The sequence below is a fragment of the Lissotriton helveticus genome, chromosome 4_2 (assembly GCF_964261635.1).
Source record: "Lissotriton helveticus chromosome 4_2, aLisHel1.1, whole genome shotgun sequence".
In the NCBI taxonomy this organism is placed as follows: domain Eukaryota; kingdom Metazoa; phylum Chordata; class Amphibia; order Caudata; family Salamandridae; genus Lissotriton; species Lissotriton helveticus.
In genome coordinates, this window is record NC_136064.1 from 118,621,526 (window position 1) to 118,645,192 (window position 23,667).

At 45.6% G+C, this 23,667-nt stretch overlaps 1 protein-coding gene across 1 annotated transcript in view; it reads left to right on the forward strand.

Annotated features, from left to right (window-relative positions):
• LOC144752075 (nicotinamide N-methyltransferase-like) overlaps positions 1-23,667 on the forward strand; it is a 41,624-nt gene that overhangs the window by 11,788 nt on the left and 6,169 nt on the right. Inside the window, exon 2 of the mRNA XM_078640025.1 lies at positions 940-1,147. Within this exon, the coding sequence (XP_078496151.1) occupies positions 940-1,147 (208 nt within the window). The remainder of the gene's footprint in view (positions 1-939; positions 1,148-23,667) is intronic.

A 23,667-nucleotide genomic window follows, 5' to 3' on the forward strand; every position in this document is an offset into this window, starting at 1 on the left:
AGTGAGGTGTTGTTCCTCAGTAAAGGTTCCTCAAATGCAGGCACAAAGTAGTGAGATTGGATTTAAGAGTTTTGTACCTACCTGTATATACTTATATTCACAATAGTATGGTACTCAACTTTCTGAATATAGGTCCAGATTTACTCTTAAATCATGCAACACAGCGCAGTAAGTGAAGTAACTGTGCTGTGTTGTATGAACAAGAGAGAGCAGAACAGAGACATATGAACAAAGATGTGGCACTGTTCTACTGTTCTACAGTCTCTCTCTGCTTATGTACATTATGCAGCCATGCGACAATGCAAACACCCTTGCACCATGGTGTTTCTGTTGTGATCAGCATAGTTTTTGGTCCAGCGAGGGGTCCCTTCCCAAACAGAAACTATAATGAAAGGCAATTTCTATTTTTTTGGGAAGCATGCAAGCACAGAGGAAAACATGAGGAAAAACCTTTCTCATCCTTCTGCTAGCCTCAGGAATGCACAGGAGTTTGGTGCAAATCCATGTATCCAAGTCTATGTAGATACGGATTTGCATCACAATTCATGGACGAATGCACAAAAACATCCAAGCAATACCCATGGACAGCATCCTTGAAACAAAAAAAAATGCAAGGCAACACATTGTAGTGCTTTGTGTTGCTTTAGTCCTACCATTCAACTTAAATCGTGATTTGCATCGGATTGTACATACCAACACAACACTTTGCGTTGGGTCTGTGTTAAAAAAAAGTAAAACAAACTTAATGCAAAGTGTTTGGAAATCTAGGCCTTAATGTTTGACAAGACATATCTTAAAACTTGATATGGTAATAGAAACACCACCTATGCTGACTGTATTGTTATTTCTGGATTCATGAAATGTTAAATTGTATGTGATGCTTGAGGAACATCTATGGTTGGGGCACAATAACTATCCTCCTTAAATGTTGTAATTCAGGTGATGTGAAGGGAGATCTTCTGATTGGACTGTCCTTACCTCCCATTATTTACCAATACCTGCCAGCTTGTGAATCATTCCGCGAGGTCATTGTTGCCCAGTACACTGAAAATAGCCTTCAGGAAATCAAGAAATGGTGGAAAAAAGAACCTGGAGCATTTGATTGGGCACAACTTCTAAAGCTTACATACGAGGCCGAGGATGACAGGTATTGTACAAATACACATGTTGCATCTGTTGGTATTGCATCACTTACTCTTGGTTTTAAGTGGTCCATTTACTAGCTTTCTAAGTAACTAAATATCATATAAATGTATAGAAATTCTTCTGTTCGCTGTGATTTTTGTGATACGGTGCCCATTTGACATAATGAGGGCATTTTTTTGTGAGACCAGAATATTATTGGGCCTGGTCAAATTTTAGGTATGACGGAGTAATCTGAATACATTTGCACTACTATTATAACATGAAATTACTGAAAATTAATCAATTTTATCCACTATGGACTGCATGAACCATAGCAAAGAGAGGATTCTCACATCAGTCTTTTAATCCACCATTATACAATCTGTATGAAGGGTTGCATCATCTTGTGGCAAGTACAGTTCTAGAGGCATTTATTTCAACATCACCCTATATGAAACTTATACATCTTACACCCAAAGTTTATTTGGAATGGATTGCCAAGCCTTTACAGCCATTTAGGAATTCACCTGAGAGGGAACATTTGCTGATGCAATAAAAATGCTAGCAAAGGATTCTGAAAACTTAAAGAATACGGTGAACAAAATGCCAATTAATGTATGACTCCTTCAGTCATCATGCATTCATATTGTTGCTTGTTTTGAGAGCCATTATTGCAATACTAATGAATCTATTGGATAAAAACAGCAATGGTCTTTTATTCTTATACTAAGAGCCTAGCAAGTGCCAGGCCCATCTCTCAACCTACCTCTGAATGGCCTCCAGGCCAACTCCAGGATCTGGGTTCTCCTGCTTATCCTTCAGACCTTTTCCCTTCTGCTGCATTCTTCTTCGATTTCAATTTATGCCTCGTATTTTATTACAGTTCTCCTATTATTGTTTTTTACTTTCTCTTCTCCCACTTTGCCTCTTGTTGGTTGCCCCTCTTTCTCTCCCTTTTCCCTTTATGCTCTCCTTTCCCATCCTTTCCTACTGTTTCGTCCAATTGTACTTTCCTTTTCACACTTTCTGCCTCTTTCATCATTCTCACCTTTCCTTTTGGGTTTGGCACTCTTATGTTCAAGCTCTGCTCTCTTCAGCCTCCTTTCATCTTATCCCTCTTTCTCATTGAGATCAGTCTGATGAGGGGTGATACCCAAAACTGATCCCAGGATGCTTACTTTCTGGTCCAGGAAGTACCTGGCCACGCATTTCGGACTGGACTGTTCCCATGGGGAGTAGGGTCCAGACTGATTTGCATATGGCTGGGTCCGAAGTGGAATTGAGCTGTGAGAAAAACAAATTGGATTGAACCCAGATCTGTGACTGGGGTGAATGTTTAAATTACTCAACATTACATCCATCATCTTTTGTTTTTGCATTCTGAAAACATGCCACCGAGGACTGGGATCTAATCCATACTCTCACTCGATTTGAGTCTCTTCTCGTTCAAAGACTACAGACCATCCAGAATGCTGAAGGACGACTCGTACTTGAGCTCTCTCATCGCATCGCTATCAGCTACCACTTGAGAGAACCCCTCTGGCTCCTGTAACCAGGAGATGCCAGTTCATGCTTCTCACCTACCTGCACAAGGTCCTGCACGACTCTGTACTCGCCTACATCAACCATCACCTGAGAATTCACAAACCCTCCAGATACCACCGCTCTGCCTTCATGGTGCTTACTCACAACCCCTGCATATATATAAATTGCCCATTGATTCCCCATACAGATCGAAATCTTATAAAATAATAACCTTGTATTTTTATTGATTTATTTATTTTTCATTTTGGCGGTTTTGTATAGCGCGAACAAGACCCTTGCGGGTATCAGAGCGCTTTACAGTTGTGGGAGAGGTGTGGCGCCGCGGCCAGGGCGACTGACGCTGGAATCTGTGGACCACGGTTCGATCCCCGGCTCCGGCGGCAGGGTAGCCCAGCACCATGTGACTCTGGGCAATAGCTCGCTTAATCTTCCCGACGGCCCCCAGCGCCTAGAGACCCTTACGGGTGATTGTGCGCTTTACAAATGTGGACTTTACAAATGTGGACTTTACAGATCAAATATAGGTAATGGCATATAAAACACATGTAAATAAAAATACAGTGGCATATATGAATACAGTAAGTACTGGGAACAAATAAGGATTAGCACATAGCTGCCGTGGTGTATAGGACAAGTTCAAGTGAATTTGGCCTTGAGTATTGATTTCACTTCTTTTTTGAAATAGGCTGTACAAGGGTTAAGTTTCGTTTCTGGGGGAAGAGCGTTCCATATCCTAGGTGCCATTCCTGAGAAGGTACGATGTATGTTTTTTTCTTGGTGAAACGTTGTGGTTTCAGAAGAAGATTGTTAGAGCTCCTGGTAGACCTGTTGCCGCCTGAGAGTACTAGTTTCTCAGCTAGGTATCCCGAGGTTTTGTGATGAAGTGCCTTATGTGTCATACAGGCGATTTTTAGCTGGATTCTGGCCTCAAAGGGTAGCCAGTTGAGGGCCCGAAGGTCCGGGGAAATGTGGCTGTTTCGTTTGGTGCCTGTAACGAGTATAGCGGCTGTATTGAAAGAAGCGCTGAGAGGAGCGGTTGTTGATTTGGGTAGACCACAGAGTGCGACACTCCCATAATCAATTCAGGGAATTACTAGCGATTGAACTGCCTGTTTGAAGTCATTTGTGGAAACTGTGGTATATAAATAAATAATACCGGATCTATTTTTGAATGAATGAATGAATAACAGATAGCTCAATAAAATAAGAGTCAAGATTCGAGGTAGTGGGAGTTTCTGCAGGTTTATTACAGCATAAGGACAGGATCAGGACAACCTGCATAGGAACAGAGGTGACAGGGCCCAGCAGGACAACTGGGGCCCAGCAGCTGCCGGGGCTTGATCTGGGATGAGCGCGCTAACTTTTAATAACAATACATCAACTTATATACATAGCGCAAACACATAGCATTACATTGCAGTAGGCGTAGCAGTGGGTGGAGCAGAAGGCGTGACGCGTAGCAGTCGCGAGAGATAACAGTAAAAGTAGGTGTAACTGGGAGTATACTTAGGCATGTGATGAAAACGTAACAGAATATGTCATGAATGGGCGGAAACATAGGAGGGGGCTACCTAAGGAGCCGGGACCTCTAATCTAATGGTGCGCGTAAACTGGCAATGACGTGTTACTAGGAGAAGCTGGGGGCTACGAACTCTGTGCTAGGAGCAGAGACTTGAGTCTGGAGGGTCGGAGCGACATGTACCTAAACCCTATCTGGTATCTGATGTTTAGGGAACATGTTGATATAAACTAGAAGTCATGAGGGGAAAAGCTAACTTGACTCTTAAGACTGGACCATGCATTATTCTACATGTAGTGCGTGATGAAGAATATTAAATGACCATTAATACAGTATTTCTCTAACGTGGAGCCGAATAGGCTAGACAATGACGGAAACTATTGATGCAGTTCAGTAGCTTAGGAATGCAGAGAAGAAGGACTGAACTGATAGCTGGAATCATAACATACTCTTGGCAGACTCAGAGGCAGAGCCAGGCTGCACCGGGCACTGCGAGGCAGGAAGTAAGTGAAAGGTCGAGGATACAGGTGGGGGCTGTATCGCTCCTCAGCGAGGCTTTCAGGAGACAGGAGCTGAATCTGATGTCCGGGCCCTTTTGAGGCCTGGAAACGGGGACTTTATAATGGAATAACGTGCACACTGAGGAACGTGGCAACATAACTTTACCTAGGCCTAATATTCGTAGTATTCACGAGGACTGGAAAATAGCATACTAGAGGTGGACACAACTATAATTGCGTCTTTATCAGACATGGGGAATAACAGATGCATATTGGTCATGCACACATAACATATGATGGATGAGGCGTAGGGACACAGAACATGGCAAAATTTACTTTTCCACAAAACGGAGGGTTTCAGTTTTCTTAGTGTGTTAATTTGAAAATGTGCACCCTTTGTTGCAGCGCTGATATGTTTCCACATGTTTAGTTTATCATCTAGGGTTATTCCCAGAGATTTAGCGGAATCAATGATGAGAGGTTGACCATCTAGTGCCGTTAGGTGTTCCATCCATTCGCGGATGATCGTTGTTTGGTTGGGATGGGCGATTACGAGGAATTTGGTTTTTAGTGGGATTAGTTTTATATGGTTCTTAGCTAGCCAGATCTGTGTATCTTGGAGCGTTGAGTTAAGGGACTTGATGTCTTCAAGAGATTTGACCTTAATATAGAGTTGTGTATCGTCTGCGTACATGTGCTATTGGATATTTGCGGAGTTGAGAAGCTATGTGAGTGATTGGTTGATCTTGAATCTTTGTGTTCTGTTTTGGAGGAAAGAGGTGAACCAGTTAAATACTGTTTCAGATAGCCCCATTCTATGCTTCAGGAGGTTCAGTAGGTTGTCGTGTTTGACTGTATCGAAGGCTGAGGAGAGGTCAAGGAGGATTACCAGGCAGGCTTTGTTTTGATCCAGTATTTGTAGTGCATCATCAATTATGTGGGTCATAGCTGATTCAGTGCTGTGTCCTGAACCAAAACCTGATTGGAATTGGTCTAGAAGGTTGAAGCGGTCTATGTGGATGCTAAGCTGCATGTGGATACACTTTTCAAACAGTTTGGCAAGGGTTGAGATGTTAGATATTGGGCAATAGTTATTTAAGTCAGATGGGTCCGCTGATACTTTCTTAAGGATGGGTGATACCTAACCAGCTTTGAGGATGTCAGGGATGGTTGCTTGCATGAAGGAAGAATTTATGACCCTCGTCCATAGGGGCACTAGGAGTGGCATGAAGGACTTTAGGTGTGATGCTGGGAGGGGGTCAGTGAAATGGTTAGAAGGATTCAGAGAACTGAGTGTGTTGAGGATAGTTTCTTCATTGTAGAGGTTAAAGGTGGACCAGGAGGCATTGTTTTTGAGGTCGGGTGTTGTGACGCTGTTGTACGGGGACCCCCACTGTGGTCCGAGAGGAGATTGTGGGTGTAACGGGAAGTGATGCTAGATCGTTAAGTAGGTCTGCCTTTAGTTTTTCAGCCTTTGTTGTGAAAAAGGAGGTAAAATCCTCACATTTGGGGAGTGTATCCGGGTTGGTTTGGGAGGAATAGTGGACACCCTTAGACTGGGCTTTGATTATTTCGAAGAGTGTTTTGGGGCGATTCTTAGCTTGGTCTAGTTGAGTGCGTATGTAATCTGCTTTAGATCGTCTAATCCTTCTGTAGTAGGCATTTCTGGTGTTCTTTAGTAATTTCAGGTGGGCAGTGGATGGGGCGGCTCTCCATTGTCTTTCAATAGCTCTCAATGATCTCCTCTCTTCATTTAGTCTACCATCATACCAGGGGTTTGAGTTCTTTGTGTTCACTATTTTTAGTTGTAGGGGGGCTATGGTGTCAAGAATCTTGCTCATCTAGTGGAAGTAGTGATTTGTCAAAGCCTGAACATCGTTGGATCCATCAGGTGGAGGCGCGAGGGTGTGACTAGCTGATGAAAAAGCGACCGGATTGATGGTTTCTAGGTTCCTCTTCCAGGTTTGTGTTCTCGTGGGTTGGACAGATAGTAATTTGACTGCTACCTTGATATGAAAAGTGATAATGTGATGGTCGGACCAGTCGCACGGGAGGATCGATTCCAGTTGGGTAGAGTTTGATTTGGAAGATATTAGATCAAGGATTTATCCTTTTTCGTGCGTGGGGCTGTCACAAATTTGGATCAGATTGAGGTCGGATAGGAAAGCTTTGAGGCTATTGACCTCTGGGCCGTCAAGATCGTTCCAGTGGAGATTGAGGTCCCCCAGGAAGATCTGTGTATTTTGTTGCCCTACGTTTGTCGCTAAAATATCCATCAAATGTTCGATGAAGGTGAGGTTGTTGCCAGGAGCATTGTAGAAAGAGTGTAGTGTGCATATTGGCTTGCTATTGCTAGTAATGAATAGGCAAAGGTATTCACAGGAGGAGAACATTGGGGTGTTAGAGCGGTTCACGGAGATGTTGTTCTTGTGAATGTAGGCAAAACCACCGCCAATCTTGCCGGGTCTGTCTAGTCTTGTGATGTAGTAGTTTGGGGGAACTAATATGTCTAGAATGGGGGTGGATGACTCAGTTAGCCAGGTTTCCGTTAAAATTATAAGGTTGGGTTCATTGGTTATAATAAGGTCAGCTATGTCCGAGGTATGACGTGCAGCCGATCTACAATTTAATAAAATGCATTTTCACTGGGCTTTGGTCGAGGTAGTGTTTTGGTCATGGGAGATGGGTACTCTTGTGAGGTTGCTTTCAACAATACCTCTGGGAGTGTGTCTTGTCCGTCTAGAGGCCTTGGGAAGGATGGGTTGGATTAAGGACCTTTTCTGTGTCATCTCTAAGTGAACGCGCCCACCCGGTAGGGTTGGAGGTTCGTAGGAGTTCAGTAGGGAAATAAGGTCCTTAGGTGATAGTGTTCTCATTTCCCTTGTTGGCCTGGATGAAGCATTGGGGTTTGGCACTGTTTTCCATTTGGGGGGCTCCTGAAGCGAGGGATTAGAGAGAGGCTGCTGAGTGGGTTTCACTTTGGGCTTGGGTTGTTGCCTTATCAGATTGTGTAGAGTTTGGATGTCTTCTTTTATTTGTCGTAAGGATAGTATTATCTCTTCTAGTTTGGGATCAGGTGTTAAGGTTGTCATATTGCTGGCCTGGACTGTGGTTAAGATGGGCGGAGTTGCGGTTTGTGTGGTGTCCTGGGGTGAGACTTGTGTTGGATCGACGGGTGGTGGGTTTGCAGTGCCCCGTCCCATGGCGACAGGAGGGGAGGAGAGTGCTTTAAGAGTGTCTGAATTTTTGTGTGGTATTGTGGGAGGGGAGACACTAGGTAGGGGGAGAGTGAAGCGTGGAAGTGCAGGTGTGATGTTGTCGTGTGCTGTGGGGGGACTGATGTTGAGATTTAGATTGCAGGGGACAAGGGGGGCTGCGGCCATAACGTGATTGGCTGTGTAGGGAGAGATTGGGGTAGAAACTGGAATAGAGTTGATGGGAGGGGTGAGGGTGGGGGGTGAGGTGGAGATGAAATGGGTGAGGAGATGGGGAGTGGTAGTGAGGGGCGAGGGAGTGTGTGGGAAGGCCACGGGTGAAGTGATACTAGTGTGAGGTGAAATGGAAGTAGTAGGAATATTGGTGTTATTTGGGGGGAGCATATATACTGTGGATGAGTATTATTCATAGGGGTGACAGTTGGACTTGTGGTGGATGTATTTGTGCTATGGGATAGCGAGGGAGAGTGTCTGGAGAGGGGATTAGATAGAGAGACCCTCCGAGGATTAGGAGAGGTGGGATGGGGTCTTGTAGCCTTAGCTTTGATGATTGGGAAGATATTATCAAGTAGATTAAGGTTATGGTCTGATGCCTGCATGAGGATGATCCCATTGTGATAAATGGTAATTGTGGCCGTTGCGTCATAGAACGGGGAGGGGATGATGGATAGTGTAATGTTTCAAAGGTGTAAAGTATGTGGATGATGGAACATACTATCAGCACCCATTAGTTGAATAGTCTTTCCAGTCCATTATATGTTTAATGAAATAAGTCAAATCATTTTATAAATGCAATGCCTGAGGCCTTGCTGGGTAGACAAAAATATGGGCCACCGACACAGTAAATGTTCATCAAGTCTAAATGTGTGTTTAAATGCTTGTAAACCAGTAGTATGATTTTTTCAAATACCTTCGCCATATAAGAGCAGATTTTGGCTATTCTGTGCCATCCCTCTTTAACCTGTTTTTTTTTTTAAATAGCCTTGCAAATTATTTTTTTATTTCAATGTAAAGTTTAAATATGGAAAGTCATCCTGTGTTTTGCCAACCACTTCAATGAAATAAGGTCACAACGTAGAAAGTTATGCATGTGATGTCAACACATACATGTTTGATGTCTACGGTGTGCAGCGGGACTGGCAAGATGATGACATACCTCTGCTGTGTCACCTAGCACTTTTCATAAAAGCAGAGAACACTTCCTTTTTGGGAATTGGCCATGTCTTGCACTCCCTCTTACAGTGCTCATTGTAAAAACAAAGCAAAGTGGCTGTGTCTTGCTCTGACTGCCATCTTTTGAAAACAGGGAAGAACAGCACTTTACATATTGACCTTTTCCTCGCCCTGCTTCCCCTTAAAGGATCTTGCACGTTCTTCTCAATAATGAATACTCTGCCCTGTAGAGAAGCAGAGAAATAACCAAGTGTCTGTGGACCTTTTCACCATTCACAAGATCCAAGATGCTACAAGCTGGTGCAGCAATGATGACACACAGAGAAAGAAGTTGCTGGTTCTTCAACAGGAAAAAGTCAGTTGTCCAGGACTGTCAAACACTTGTGGCTGTGCTATGCTTGTCTTGATGAACATATGAATACGTTAATTTCCTATTTGACGAAAATGAGAATTGGGTTTACCCATGAGTAAAGTATTCCTGAAGTTGAGCATGAATATGATTTGAGATTAAACCAATGTTTTAATGTCAAATCCACGTATCTGGCCTTAAACTCCTCAAATAAATGTAAGTTAGTACTGGGAGACCTTTGTGTGAGATTTGTATGTCTTTGCATCCAGGTATGTGTGTTTGCATATGTGTGTTTTGTTTTTAACTTGTGAGAAGAAGATACTCCATAATATGAGGTTTGCAGTCCCGTACTCTGAGCGAGTCTAGTCAAGCTTGAAGTGGGATCAAATAAACCATTTGTATACAAAATAGATTAAATACATGATGATGAGATGTTTTATTTCATATGGGAAAAGTCATCCTGGATTCAATGTCTTTAAGAGTCTGCTCTAGTAGTGATATACCTTTTGTGGACAATGCTGTTCGGAGTAGTTGTGTCTCATCTCCATATCGATTATAATTTATTTTAAAGTGATTAAGAAGCATGGTAAAAGATGTTAGTACAGATTAAAGAGTGCATTAACAGAAAGGGCTTCATAGAACCACCAGACCTAGAGCCGAATGGCTGAAGCTTTATTGCTCTATTTCAATTGTTCAGATCAGTATTCAATTAATGTAGATAATGCATCATTCATGCCCATTCTATTGTTGAGTGTATTAAGTCTTTTAGTGGCTCTACCTAGATCCTGCTCGATGGCGCATGTGCTTCCCAAGCTTCACTGGTTGCCCATCGATAAGCGCATTCAATTTAAGATATTGTGCATTACTTATAAAATCTTGATGCACCAAGCCCCTGATGGGCTATCTTGTCTACTGATGCCCTATGTGCCCAGGTGCGCATTGAGATCCGCTGTTCGTGCACTTGTCTGTGTCCCTCGAGTTTAGAGAGCGAGGGCAGGAGGCCGTTCGTTCGGCCTTCGAGCGGCGAAACTTTGGAACTCCCTCCGAGCGAATATTAGAGGTATTTCTAATCTCTTGATGTTTCGAAAAACCATAAAAACCTGGCTGTTCCCACTCTATGATGTTTAGGTGCTAGGTAGTCCCTGCTTTTGTCTCTGGTTTCTGGTTGCGCTGGGACGCCTCGTTGCTGAGGCAGCCATGCACACTACAAATCCTTAATAAATAAATAAACAAATTAGTAGGGTGCTATGGTTTAGCATTCAAACAGTGATGGTTTAAGAAGGATGGGCATGCTGAAGCCACTTTTTATCAAGTAAATGTAGTGTATCAACAATTTTCCAAATGGCTTCTTCAGTGCTACATCCAACTTCACAAGCCAGTGGCTTGCATGGTGGGAATATTTGCCACTCTATAATCTATATACTTCATATTGTTAGCATTATCAATAAAATAAATTGAGTCTCCAGTTAACTCCCCTTTCATTTAAGACTAATAGTATCTTCTGTCCCCAGAAAGATTTCTTAGAGTGTGTAGAGTGTCATGAATCAGATAACATATGATCTAAATGATTCTAAATCTATTCCTAAGAGACAGAGGGCTATGGTTAAGACACTAAACGATAAACAGAAATAGACGATCTATGTCACACACTGTTTTCAGTAAGAAGAAGACAAAATGCTAACTTTAATATCTTAGTATATTTTAGAGAGAAGGTACGATCTCTAGTGAGAGAGATCAGATAATCACTGATAGATTACATATTTTTGGAGCATTTTGTCCCCTTAGTCCAGTGGTTGATATCTCTTAAAACAATTTGCGGTGAATAATAGGACAGTTTTAGTGTTTATTATTTATATTTATTTATTTAACATAATTCTACAGTTGTCTCCTAGCCACAAAGCAGCAGAGCCGTCTACCAATAATGGAATGGTCATTATTCATTGAATAGGGAAGGGAATGAAAGAGGGGTTGGTCAGTGAAGTATTTCCAGATGAAGTCTGTGTTTAATTCTTTCTGGAAAGCAACAAGGTCTGGCTTTCAACAGGTGTAATCTATAAAAGAGTTCAATAATCTTGTAACTAGGCAGGACAATGTGTTGCTGTGTTCATTTTTTTATATTGAGAGTTTATTACATTAGGCCAATTTATGATACTGGTAATTTGCTGCCCACCAATGAATTGCAGTTTGTTCTTCATATAGGGGTGTAATGTTATTATGGAAAAAATCAATGCTAATATGGAAAATTATACATTTATTTATGAGAATGAAAACACAGGATCAACAGAAACCTTTATCACCTACGATGAACTGTATAAAAGAAGGCCACAGGCCAATTGTAAATTGAGCCTTCTTCAAACGCAGTGCCTGTAACTGTTCTCCCAACCTCTGTATTAAATAAATAAACTGCTCCTGTTTTGCAAAACTCCTCTTGTCTCTTGTTTTTTGAAAGGTATTTTGTGTGCAAGTAACATTTTGGCATGCCATCCAGGAGCTGATTGGTACTTTGAACCCGACTTCACCTAAATGAAGGACACCCTGCCCGGATGGACTCGCATTTGTGCAACAGTTCAGGAAGTTCTGCTGAATCCACAGGAAGGAGGTCCGTCATAAAGAAGCCGTCACAGAGGATAAGAGACTACATCAGAAAATAATTTAAAGCATTTTATGTATGGTAAACTCGGAGAGAAAAAAGATAACCTGAGCACCCTGCCACTGACAGAATCCGGTATATTGCCTATTGTGCATGTCCTAGCTGAGAAGTCATAAGGCGCCTTCAAATGCAATTCAGCGGAATTCTTCGATAGTCAGCATGCTTCGAAAGGCAAACATTTATTGTATAGTCCTTGATTACTCCTAGGATGCTATTTTTGTGATAAAGTTACCCTGATTGAGAAGAGTTGGCACCTCAATCTCATAGATGTTTAGTCAAAAAGGTTTTCTCAGTGCTATTGGTTTATTGGCACTGTTGGTATCTGAAAGGAGAGAAAGGTGTTGGTTGCTTAGATCACTGGGTGTGACACAGACGGTACACTTGGACCACTGGGCATGAGAAATATTGTATGCCTGACGCCTATGTGTGACACAGGGTGTGAGTCAGACTTCAGAGAAAAATATGTGGACCTGGGAAACTAGGTATAATGTGCCCAGCCAAAAGTGGCCAGTAGTTCTCGAGTTATTCCTTTTTCTGCATCTTTTATTTATACCTTTGTAACAGAGATGATGTTGGCAGACAATCAACCCAGTTAGTACTGTGTACCAAGCATAGCTTCCCCTGTTTACAGGATGGCATAGTTTAGGAGTGGGCTAACAAATCTTTGACAAAGAAATTCAATTTTTCCTCTGTCAAACTTTGTTGATATGTACTCAGCATCGTCTCTTATGTGGACGACACCCAGCTGATCCTCTCCCTCACCAATGAACCCACAGCAGCCAGAATCAACTTCCACAGCGGGATGAAGGCCATTGCAATCTGGATGAAAGACAGCTGCCTCAAACTCAACTCGTAAAAAGCTAAAGTACTCATCATGGGACCCATCACCTCAGATTACAATGATTCCTTTTGGCCTGCCACACTGGGAACACCCCCCACCACCACGGACCACACACGTAACCTCGGCATCATACTGTACTCCTCGCTCACAGTGAACCACCATATCAACACAGTATCCCCATCATGCTTCCACACACTCCGCCTGCTTCGACAGACATTCAGATGGATCCCCACTGAATCTGAAAAATATGGTAATCCACGCACTGGTCAGAAGCAGACTCGCCTATGGCAACACACTCCACACCGGCTTCACCCAGAAACTCCTCAGGAAACTACAGAAACACACATGCATCAAGCAAAATCGGTCACAAATGGGCAGATTCTCAGAAACCCTTTGCGACCGGTATTTTTGCATTTGGGATGCATCATCCCAAATGCAAAAATCACAATTTAAGTAATCTTTAAATTGCGATTATTTAAATTGCGATTGCATTTAAGGAATCTCAAATTGAGATTCCTTAAATGCAATGCATTAAGTTTAAAAAATAGCACATTTGCTAATAGGGGGAGCAAATTAACCTGAAGTTGAACTTCATGGTAATTTGCAAAAACTTTGAAAAATGCACTAAAGTGCATTTTTCAAAGTTCCATTTTACACGCCATTGGGGCATGTGTGTGTGCAAGATGTACTCATATGCAGGGTGCAACAGAGTGTTCTTTTGACACTCTGGCACCCTAGAAATTGCATTCTCAATTTGCGATTCTGTAATGTCTTCCCTTTCATTCCTAGGGGCCTCTAGGCATATAATAATGAATGGGGAGGTATTTGTTAATTGCGACTCGCAACTTGCAAGTCACAATTAAGGAATGTTTCGAAATCGCTATATTTTAAGCGATTTCTAAATGCATAGCCTTTTGCTATTCCTTATTAGCGAATCCTTATTTTTCACTAATAAGGAATCGCAAATGGCATGCATGTGCCAGCTAATGTTTAAAACACCCCAACCTGCCTGGCCCTCACAATCCCCCACTGCAGCCACATCACCGAACACCTTTGAGAACTACACTGCGTCCCAATCAACAAATGAATCACTTTCAAACTCCTCACACATGCCTACAAAGCCCTCTCATTCCAAAATACCTGCCAGACACCTACACTCCACCTAACTGGCCTTGGCCGCCATCCCAAGGATCCACTAAAGGAAGATCCTTCTCATACCTCACCACCAAGTCCTGGAATACCTCTTCACCTAAGGCATTACCTCCTTATCCATCTTCCTCACCACAGTAATAACCATTGAGCATTCAGAAACTCCAAGTAACATTTGCATACTAGTCTCCCTAGCCCTCCAATATGGCCCCCAGTGGCAACAACCAAACATATAAAAGGATACTGAAGTCGGAGCACAACCTGTTTTTGCTTTGCTTCTGCACTGGTCCGAGTGCTGTTCAGGTTCATGATGAGCAGGTAAATTGGGTCAGATGTCCTGCTCTAGCGGACTCATGGGCCCCATTAAGGGGAATTTGTCACCGCCTTTATTTTGGCACTTTTGGCATTCTTCCTCGGTCCTGCACTAGTTGACACTCAGAGGTGCCGTGCCTGGAACTGCCTTCATTTGCTCCTCCAAGTCCTGCTATAGTGGACTTAGCAGGTCTAGTGTGAGGCTATGTTAACGCTCACTTCCTGTGGGGTTAGGAAGGAGGACTCAGTTTCCGCATGGCTCCCTCCTCCCCCGTATCTTACCGGCTTCCGCGGGACAGCGGCTGGGTCTTCTGTACTGGTCGTTGGCCTATCAATCAATCAATCAATCAATCAATCAATCAATGAACTTGTAAAGCGTACTACTTACCCCTGAGGGTCTCAAGGCGCTGAGGGGGCGTGCTGCTACTGCTCGAAGAGCCAGGTCTTGAGGAGCCTTCTGAAGTTGAGCAGGTCTTGGGTCTGCCGCAGATTAGAGGGGAGGGAGTTCCAGGTCTTGGCGGCGATGAAGGAGAAGGATATGCCGCCGGAGGATGTTTGTTAGATGCGTGGGACAGCGGCAAGTGCAAGGCTGGTGGAGCGGAGCTGGCGGGTGGGGGTGTAGAAGTTGAGTCTGGTGTTCCGGTAGGCTGGTCCAGTATTGTGGAGTGCTTTGTGTGCGTGGGTGAGGAGCTTGAAGGTGATCCTCTTGTTGACGGGGAGTCAGTGCAGATCTATGAGGTGGGGGTGATACGGGTGCGGTGGGGGACGATGAGGGTCAGTTGGGCAGAGGCGGTTAGGATGCGTTGAAATCGTTGCAGGTGTTTTGCCTGGATTCCTGTGTAGAGTGCGTTGCCGTAGTCCAGCCTGCTGCTGACGATGGCTTGAGTCACCGTTCTTCTGGTTTCGGTCAGGATCCACTTGTAGATCCTGCATAGCATGCGTAGGGTGTTGTAGCAGGAGGAGGAGATGGCGTTGACCTGCTTTGTCATGGAGAGTGAGGAGTCGAGGATGAAACCTAGGTCCCGTGTGTGGTCCGTGGGTGTCAGTGCTGTTCTCAGTGTGGTCGGCCACCAGGAGTCATCCCATGCAGAGGGGTTAGGGCCGAGGATGAGGACCTCCTTATTGTCCAAGTTCAGCTTCAGGTGGCTGCTCCTCATCCAGTCAGCGACGGCCTTCATTCCCTCGTGTTGTTGGTGGTGTGAGGGTCCTTGGTGAGGGAGAGGATGAGTTGGGTGTTGTTGGCGTAAGAGATGATGTTCAGGTCGTGCTGGCGGGCCACTTCTGCGAGGAGTGCCATATAGACGTTGAAAAGGGTCGGGCTGAGGGGTGAGCCCTCGGGTACGCCGCAGATGATGTTGGTGGCTTCGGATCTGAAGGGTGGGAGGCGAACTCGCTGGGTTCTGCAGGAGAGGAATGACGTGGTCCAGTCCAGGGCTTTCTCCTGTATTACGACTTCTTGGAGGTGTGTTCTTAGTGTGTGGTGGCAGACCGTGTCGAAGGCAGCCGACAGATCCAGGAGGGTGAGAGCTGACGTTTCGCGGCTGTCCAGTTGGGGACTGATGTCGTCTGTGGTGGCGATGAGGGATGTCTGGGTGCTGTGGTTCTGTCTGAATCCGGATTGGGATGGGTCTAGGATGTTGTTGTACTCAAGGTGGCGGGTCAGCTGTGAGTTGGCGATTTTTTCAATGACCTTCGCCGGGAAGGGGAGGAGGGAGATGGGCTGGAAGTTCTTGAGGTCTTTGGGGTCGCCTTGGGCTTGTTCAGGAGGTCGTTGATTTGGGCGCACTTCCAGCTTTCCGGGAATGTTGCTGTGTCGAAAGAGATGTTGATGACCTTCCGTAGTTGGGGTGCGATGGTTGCGTCTGCTTTGTTGAAAATGTGGTGTTGGCAGGTGTCTGACTGTGATCCTGAGTGGAGGGAGTTCATGACCTTGCGTGTCTCGTCATCGTTTACGTTGGACCAGGAGGTCAGCTGGGTGGGGCAGGTGGTGTTCAGGGCAGGGTCTGTAGCGGTCGGGGTGGATGGGGTGTTGAAGCTGTCATGAATGTCGGAGATCTTGCGATGGAAGAAGGTGGCTAGTGAGTGGAATAGATTTTGTGCGGGCGGGACGTCGTTGGTGTTGGCGCTAGGGTTGGACAGTTCCTTCATTATGATGAAAAGTTATTTTCTGTTGTGTGAGTTGTAGTCCAGGCGGGCATTGAAGGAGGATCTCTTGGTTGTTCTGATGAGGTGGTGATGTCTGCTGATGGTGTCCTTGTGGGCTATGTGGCTGTCTGGTGTGCGGTCGTGGAGCCATTTCTTCTCCAACTTCTGGCACGCACGTTTGGAGGTCTGGAGTTCTTCGGTGAACCAGGCGGCTTTCTTGCTGGAGTAGTTGGTGGATGTTTCTTGAGCCGGGCGAGGGTGTTGGCGCAGTCGTCGATCCACTGTCCGAAGTTTCGGGCTGTAGCATCTGTGTCAGTGGGGTCCGTGGGCGGGTTCTCGGCGAAGGTGGAGGTCAGCTGGTCTTTGGTGACTTTGCTCCAGGAGCGGCGGGCGAGCTGTTGGGTGCGGTGGTGCGTGGTTGGTTTCTTGAAGGTGAAGTGGATGCAGCGGTGGTCGGTCCAGTGGAGTTCGGTGATGTGGTTGAAGGCGATGTTGGTGCTTGTGGAGAACACGGGGTCGAGCGTGTGGCCAGTGGCATGGGTGGGTTCGGTGACGAGTTGTCAGAGGCCGAGGTTGGCGAGGTTGTCGATCAGGGTGGCGGAGTTGGTGTCATTGTTGTTCTCGAGGTAGAAGTTCAGGTCTCCGAGGAGGATGTAATCCTTAGAGGCGAGTGTGTCGGTGCTGGCGAGGTCGGCGATGGAGTTGCTGAAGGGGGCCCTGAGGTCTGGGGGGTTTGGAAGTGAAGGTGTTCGGTGGTGTAGAGGCAGTCTGCAAGAGTGTGGACCTGGAGGGTGCTGCCGAACCCACGCTCGACCCCCTGGTGGGTGGACTTGTGGACAATGGATATTCCTTCTCCCATTCCGTTGGTGCGGTCTCTGCGTGAGATCTTGTAGCTGTCCAGGATGGCTATGGCAATGTCAGGTGCCGAGGAGTTGTTCCACCAGTTCTCGGTCAGGAAGGCCATGTCTGGGGCGGACTCGGGAGGTGTTGAGTAGGTCAGAGAGCTCGACGGCATATTTGCGTGTGGAGCGGGTGTTGAGGAGTATGCAGCGGAGGTTGTTGGGTCCGGTCCTTGGAGATTTGGAGGTTCTGTCGCAGGTGAAGTTGCAGGTGTGGCAGGAGAAGGGTCCTTGGGTGCGTTTCGGGGTGGCCTTGAAGCAGGGGTGATCTCGGCCTGTGTTGAGGGCAAGGAGGGTGTTGGCATCGTATCGGAGTCTGGTGTATTGGCTTGCACGGGGTACAGGGGCTCTGACGCTGGGCGCGGTCCAGGCGCGGAAGGGCGCAGACAGGCTTGCCTTTGGCATGCCCACTGCGTGTGTCCGCTGCTCGTCTAGGCGGCGGCCGCCATTTGAGGTGGGGAGGGAGGGAGGAGCATCTGGGAGGCTGGAGCGGGATGGCGAGGGGGCATGGCCTCAGGGGGCTGCAGCAGGAACTGCTAGCAGAAGACAAGAAAAGGGGGTAGGGGAGCGGACTGGGCAACAGTGAATACATTGCTAGTGGACAAACTAAATTGCAACAGCAGAAAATGAAACAGGTTTAAAAGCGATCCAAAATGCACAACGGCAGACCGGGGTACAAAGGAGATGAGCATGTGCAAGGAGCGGCAGCTGTGGAGCGAGCAGGCACAGGTGGTGCTGCTCGGCAGTTGGGAGGCTACCTGGCCTTAGCAGGCTCATGGGTCATCCTATGGGGCGTGGCTTCATGCCGGCTCCTAGCTGGTCGCCGCGTTTGTTACAGAGCCTTATACATGGGAAAATGAATGTGCCCACAATTTACACATTACCCAAAGTGCACAAGAATCCACTGAAATCACCAAGACGCCCTATCATATCGGGATGCAGGTCTCTCTTGGAACCCATGTGTAAATATGTGGATATTTTCCTGAAACCACTAGCCGAGACTAAGGCAACGTATGTGAGAGATACGATGCAAGTGATCAACTTGGTGGACAAAAAGGCTTTCGACAAGGACAAGCAAATACTGGTAACGATGGATATCGTCTCGCACTATTCGAGCATTCCACAGTCACCTGCACTTGAATCGATGAAAAGAGCTTTGCAAAGGAGACCTCAACCCGCTGCCTTGCCTACGGAATTCATAATAGAACTGCTAGAAGTAGCTATGACAAAGAACTTTTTTGTTTTCCAAAAGGATTTCTTCATTCAAAGTAAGGGTGTGGCTATGGGGGCAGCTTTTGCCCCAGATCTGGCTATTTTGTTTATGGATGATTATGAACAGAGCTGCATTCTATCACCCCTTTACCCATACAGGAATAACATCACCGAATGGCAAAGGTATATCGATAACGTGCTAATGATATGGACAGGAGACAAACAAGACCTCGCATCTTTCCTTCACTGGCTGAATTCTCAATCAGAAAATATCAAGTTCACCATGCACTCGAATTGAGAAACCATAGACTTTCTGGACATCAGCATAAAAGTCAATGAGGACCATTTATACAATACACTGTGTAGAAAGCCGGCGGAAAGGAACACGTTACTGAGATATACCAGCCACCACACGAGAGAAGACTTCTTTAAGGCAGCTGATGAACTCCTTTCCCGCCTTTTGGTGAGAGGATATCCTAAAAGACTAGTTAAAAGCGCCAGAAAGAGGGCCTGGTATAACGATAGAGAGAATCTGCTGACACCTAAGAACGCACCTCTGGACAGGATGGAATGATATGTGTAACTACACATTGTACAAAAAGTAATGATATAAAAAGGACAATCAACAAGTATTGGGGCCTGATTGCTGACACCAATGAGATGGCCGAACCTCCGATGCACGCATTTGAAAAAAGTGAAGAACATCAGGGACCATGTAGTTCGCTGATTGCTGGAAACACCACCTGCCCCAACGATTCAGACACTATGGAACCTACCTGAGGTAGTGGGACACTACAGATGTACAAGATGCAAAGCCTGCTCAATATGTCTAGAAATAAAACCTCTGAACTACAGGAACCACGTTATGAATTTGAAGTCACATACCAATTGCAACACCAGTGAAGTGATATATGCCATTCTCTGCCCATGTGACCTCATGTACGTGGGCAAAACTAAACAAAGGGTAAAAAAACGAATCCTGCAACACTGCAGTCGGATCAGATGCCAGACAGCAGGAGCACCCCTGGTCGAGCATTTCTGCGCCAAAAATCACACCCCAGAATCAATGAAATGGCTGGTGCTTGAAAAAATAACTTTAGGTCCAAGGGAAGGCGAACTGAGCCCAATCATGAACATCAGGGAATGCAAGAGGATGCACCTATTGGACACAGTGGACAATGGTCTCAACGAACTGGATGCCACCTATGCCCAAATGGCGGGCCTAGAACAAGAATAGGCCCATTCAGGTTACTACACTACACCTAATTAGTCGCACAAGACCAGATGAACGCCTAAGACACACAACCATGACCCTAGAATCTTTGCTGTTGAAAAAGACCAGGTCTCATTAGGCCACATTATGAGGAGAGAAAAGCCCAAGGTCTTACAGATTTAATGGGGATTTTGTGGAATATGATGCCTGTTGGTTGCACATGTCATGTATTGTACTAATATATTTTTGTCACTATTAATATATTTTTGTCACTATTTCAATTATACAAACGTGTGGCTATTGACTTTGACTCCATGTTATTAACTAAATGCTTTATCCATGCAAAAAGTCCTTTTCAGTAAGTCTCCTTCCTGCTTTTCAATATTCCTTCCTATAGGACATTAAATGTCCCTATATGTAATATAATTATTGCATATTTCATTCGGAGCGGTTTGCTGCCCATCTGGGAACTATGACCTAAATTAGGCTGTAAAGGTTCAACTGTACATACATGAAACTGTGCCTATGTCACACCACCTTTACCCAGTCCCTCACCTACCTAATCACCCCCATTTCCCTCATAAACTTCCTTTTCTCTAGTTCACTGAGAGCACTGTAAATATTACATGCAATAGAAATATATTAAAAGTAGTTTCATGGATCGACATTAATGCTTTGATTCACAAGAGCATTGAATGAATGTTGTTACTTTTTCAAAATAAATCTGTTTTTCTGATGAACTTACGAAAAAAAACTTTTCTGGTGAATTGTTGATGGTAATATAAAGTTATAGGGACTACCTTGACCCTTTTCTAAACGTACTGCTATTATGACCCAGATCGGGTAGTTTTATGGGGTCACCCCATTAAAACTTAACAGAATGCGATACGGGCGTCCCGGTGACCGGTCTGAGTTATTTTCCTGGTTTCTATGGCAATAGTACACTTTTTAATCATTCTAGCTTGCTGTCATGGTTTAGTCTGACATTTTTGGTCGTGTCATGATGGAGGAAGGTGCTGAGTTGCTTTCTGCTCACTCTGGGGAGTCTTCTGGGTTTATGGACGTGGTCTCTTCCCTGGCTATGATCCAACAATTGAAAGAGTCAGTGCCGCTCAACTCCTCTGTCTTGAACATTTTGGAAACTGAATGGAGGGATGTGGATAAGAATAACTTTCCCAGGCTTTTGGCCAAACGATATCCGTTACAGAACTTTGTGGTAAAATATCCGGCCTCAGTGAAGGTGGATTCTTTGATGGCTGGCATGTCTTCTCAGGGTACTGTTACTTCTGAGGATTCTTGCCCAGCAGATCCTGTTGATAAAAAGGTGGATGTGGCAGTGAAACACAATTTTTCTGCTGCCAATTTTTCCATTAGGGCTGCTACCTATACATCCTATGTCATGCAGACTTTGGCTGCCTTGTTGGACCAGGGCGAGGACGTTTCTCCTACTCTGGCACTGATGGAATAACAGGTGCGGCTGCTTTCTGAGATTTTCTTGGATTCTTTGGGTGCGGCGGCTTTTACAGCTGGGTCTTCTGTGGCAGCTCATCGCCCGTTGTGGTTACATTCTTGGAAAGCTGATGCTGCGTAGAAGTGTTTACTCATGAAAATCTCGTTTTCTGGAGTTAAACTGTTTGGTGCTCCCTTGGAGGATCTGGTAAAGAAGTCTGCTGAACATCGTAAACTGTTGGCTCAAGAGAGAGCAGGGCTTTCATGCTTTTTTGGGAGTTGTACGGCCTTTGGTCCTACTCGTCATACTCGTCAAGGATGGGCTCCTCAGTCCTTTCGCCAATGGTAACTTGGCCGGAGTGCTCCTTCCTTTGACAAATCCAGGTTCTTTTCCAATTCTTCTTCCTCTTCTGCTCCCACCAAGTCCTGACTGGGATGCTCCAGGAGTGGATCCTGTGGGGGTCGACTGTCTCTCTTTTTGTACAACAGGCGGTGAACTGTGTCGGATCAATGGGTTCTTTAGGTGGTGTTGAAATGTCACTCCTTGCCCAAGGAACTATCTAAAGAAGGTGGCTCTGTTGGACGGCATCCATTGTCTTGTGGAAAAGAGCACTGCTGTTCCGGTGCCCGTGGATCATCAGGGGCTGGGAGTGTACTTTATTCTCTACCTGGTTGAGAAACATACCAGGGACCCTCACACCTGTGTTGGATCTGAAGTGGTTGAATTGGTTCATTCCTCCCATAACATTCAAGATGGTGTCCTTACAGGTGATCCTCCCTCTGATCACTAAGGGGAATTTTCTGCCTTCCATTGACCTGCAGAATGCTTAACTCCATGTACCGGTCCATCTGAACTCTCAGAAGTTTCTCAGTTTCTATGTCATGGGCAAGATTTTTCAGTTCAAGGTATTGCCCTTTGGCCTGTGTTCCTCCCCCCGGGTCCTTACTAAAGTTCCGGCCCCTCTGATGGGTCATTTACATGGGAGGGGTATTAAGATCTTTCCTTCCATGGATGATTTGTTGATGTCTGCTTCTTCTTTTTCTAAGGCGGAGCTCCATGTCCAGGAAATTTGCCAGGTCCTGGAGGGTCAAGGATTTCTGGTGAATCGGAAGAAGTCCTGCCGGGTTCCTTCTCAGGATCTGACGTACATTGGGGCTCACTTCAGGACACAGTTGGTGTTGGTGTTCCTGCCTCCTGCATGAAAATTGACTGTCGGAGATTCAGTCCCTGTTGTCCGGGACTTGCCCTCTTGTGAGAATGTGGTTGAGGGTCCAGGGTCTGATGTCCTCCTCATTGTTGGTGGTTCTGTAGGCTCATCTCCATTTGTATAATGTAGTGAACCTTGTTTTGTCTCATTGGTGCCCCTGTGGTCAAGATTTCAATCAGGGGGTTCCTGTGTCAGGCAGGTGAGGGACGATCTGGGTTGGTGGTTGAACAACAATCATCTGTCCAGGGGTTGTCCGTTTCTAATTGTTTCCTCTTGAGTGGTCACTACAGATGCCAGCTTGTTTCTCTGGGGGGGCTACACTGAACGATGCTTCAGTACAGAGTGAGTGGTTGGAGGCTCTGATGTCTTGTTCCTCCAAATACAGTGAGTTGAAGGTGATTCAGTTTGGTCTGTTAGCGTTCACTGCTTTGCTGGAGGATCACCATGTTCAGGCCCTGATGGACAACCAGGTGATTTATGTCGTACATCAATCATCAAGGGGGTTGCAGGGTTCATTCCCTCAGTTGCCTGAGTCGCCTGAATTGTTCCTGGGTGAAATCGAAATTGGCGTCCCTGTCAGCAATTTATCTCCCGGGACGGGAGAATATAGTGGCAGATTGTCGGAGCAGGGTCTTTCCCTCCACGGGTCTTTGTCTCCGACCCAGTTGATGTTTCAGAAGTTGCAGAGACAGTTTGGGTGTCCGGTGGTGGACTTGTTTGCGTCTCCGGACAATGCCAAGATCCATTGTTTCTGCACAATTATGTCTTGTCCAGATGCTCGGAGAGTGGATGCGATGTCCTTCCTGTGGCCGAGGGGCATGTTGTATGCTTTTCTGCCAGTTCCCCTGATTCCGGCAGTGTTGCAGAAGATGAAGACGGATGGGGCATTGCTGCTTATGGTGGTCCCGGGTTTGTGTTTCCGCCTGTGGTTTCCAATATTGTTGGGGTTGGCGTTACTGTTCCAGCCCTATCCCTTGAGGGGCCCTCTGGTTCCTCTTCCAGTGTTCCGGTCCATGGGTCTGCAGGCTTGGTTCTTGAATGGTGTTCTCTGATCTTTCTGTGGAGGTTGCAAGTCTTACCCAGCAGTCCAGGTGCCCCTCGACTTTGAAGTCTTATGCTAAGCATTGGGGGAACTTTGCTAGTTGGTGTCCTTGTCATGGTTG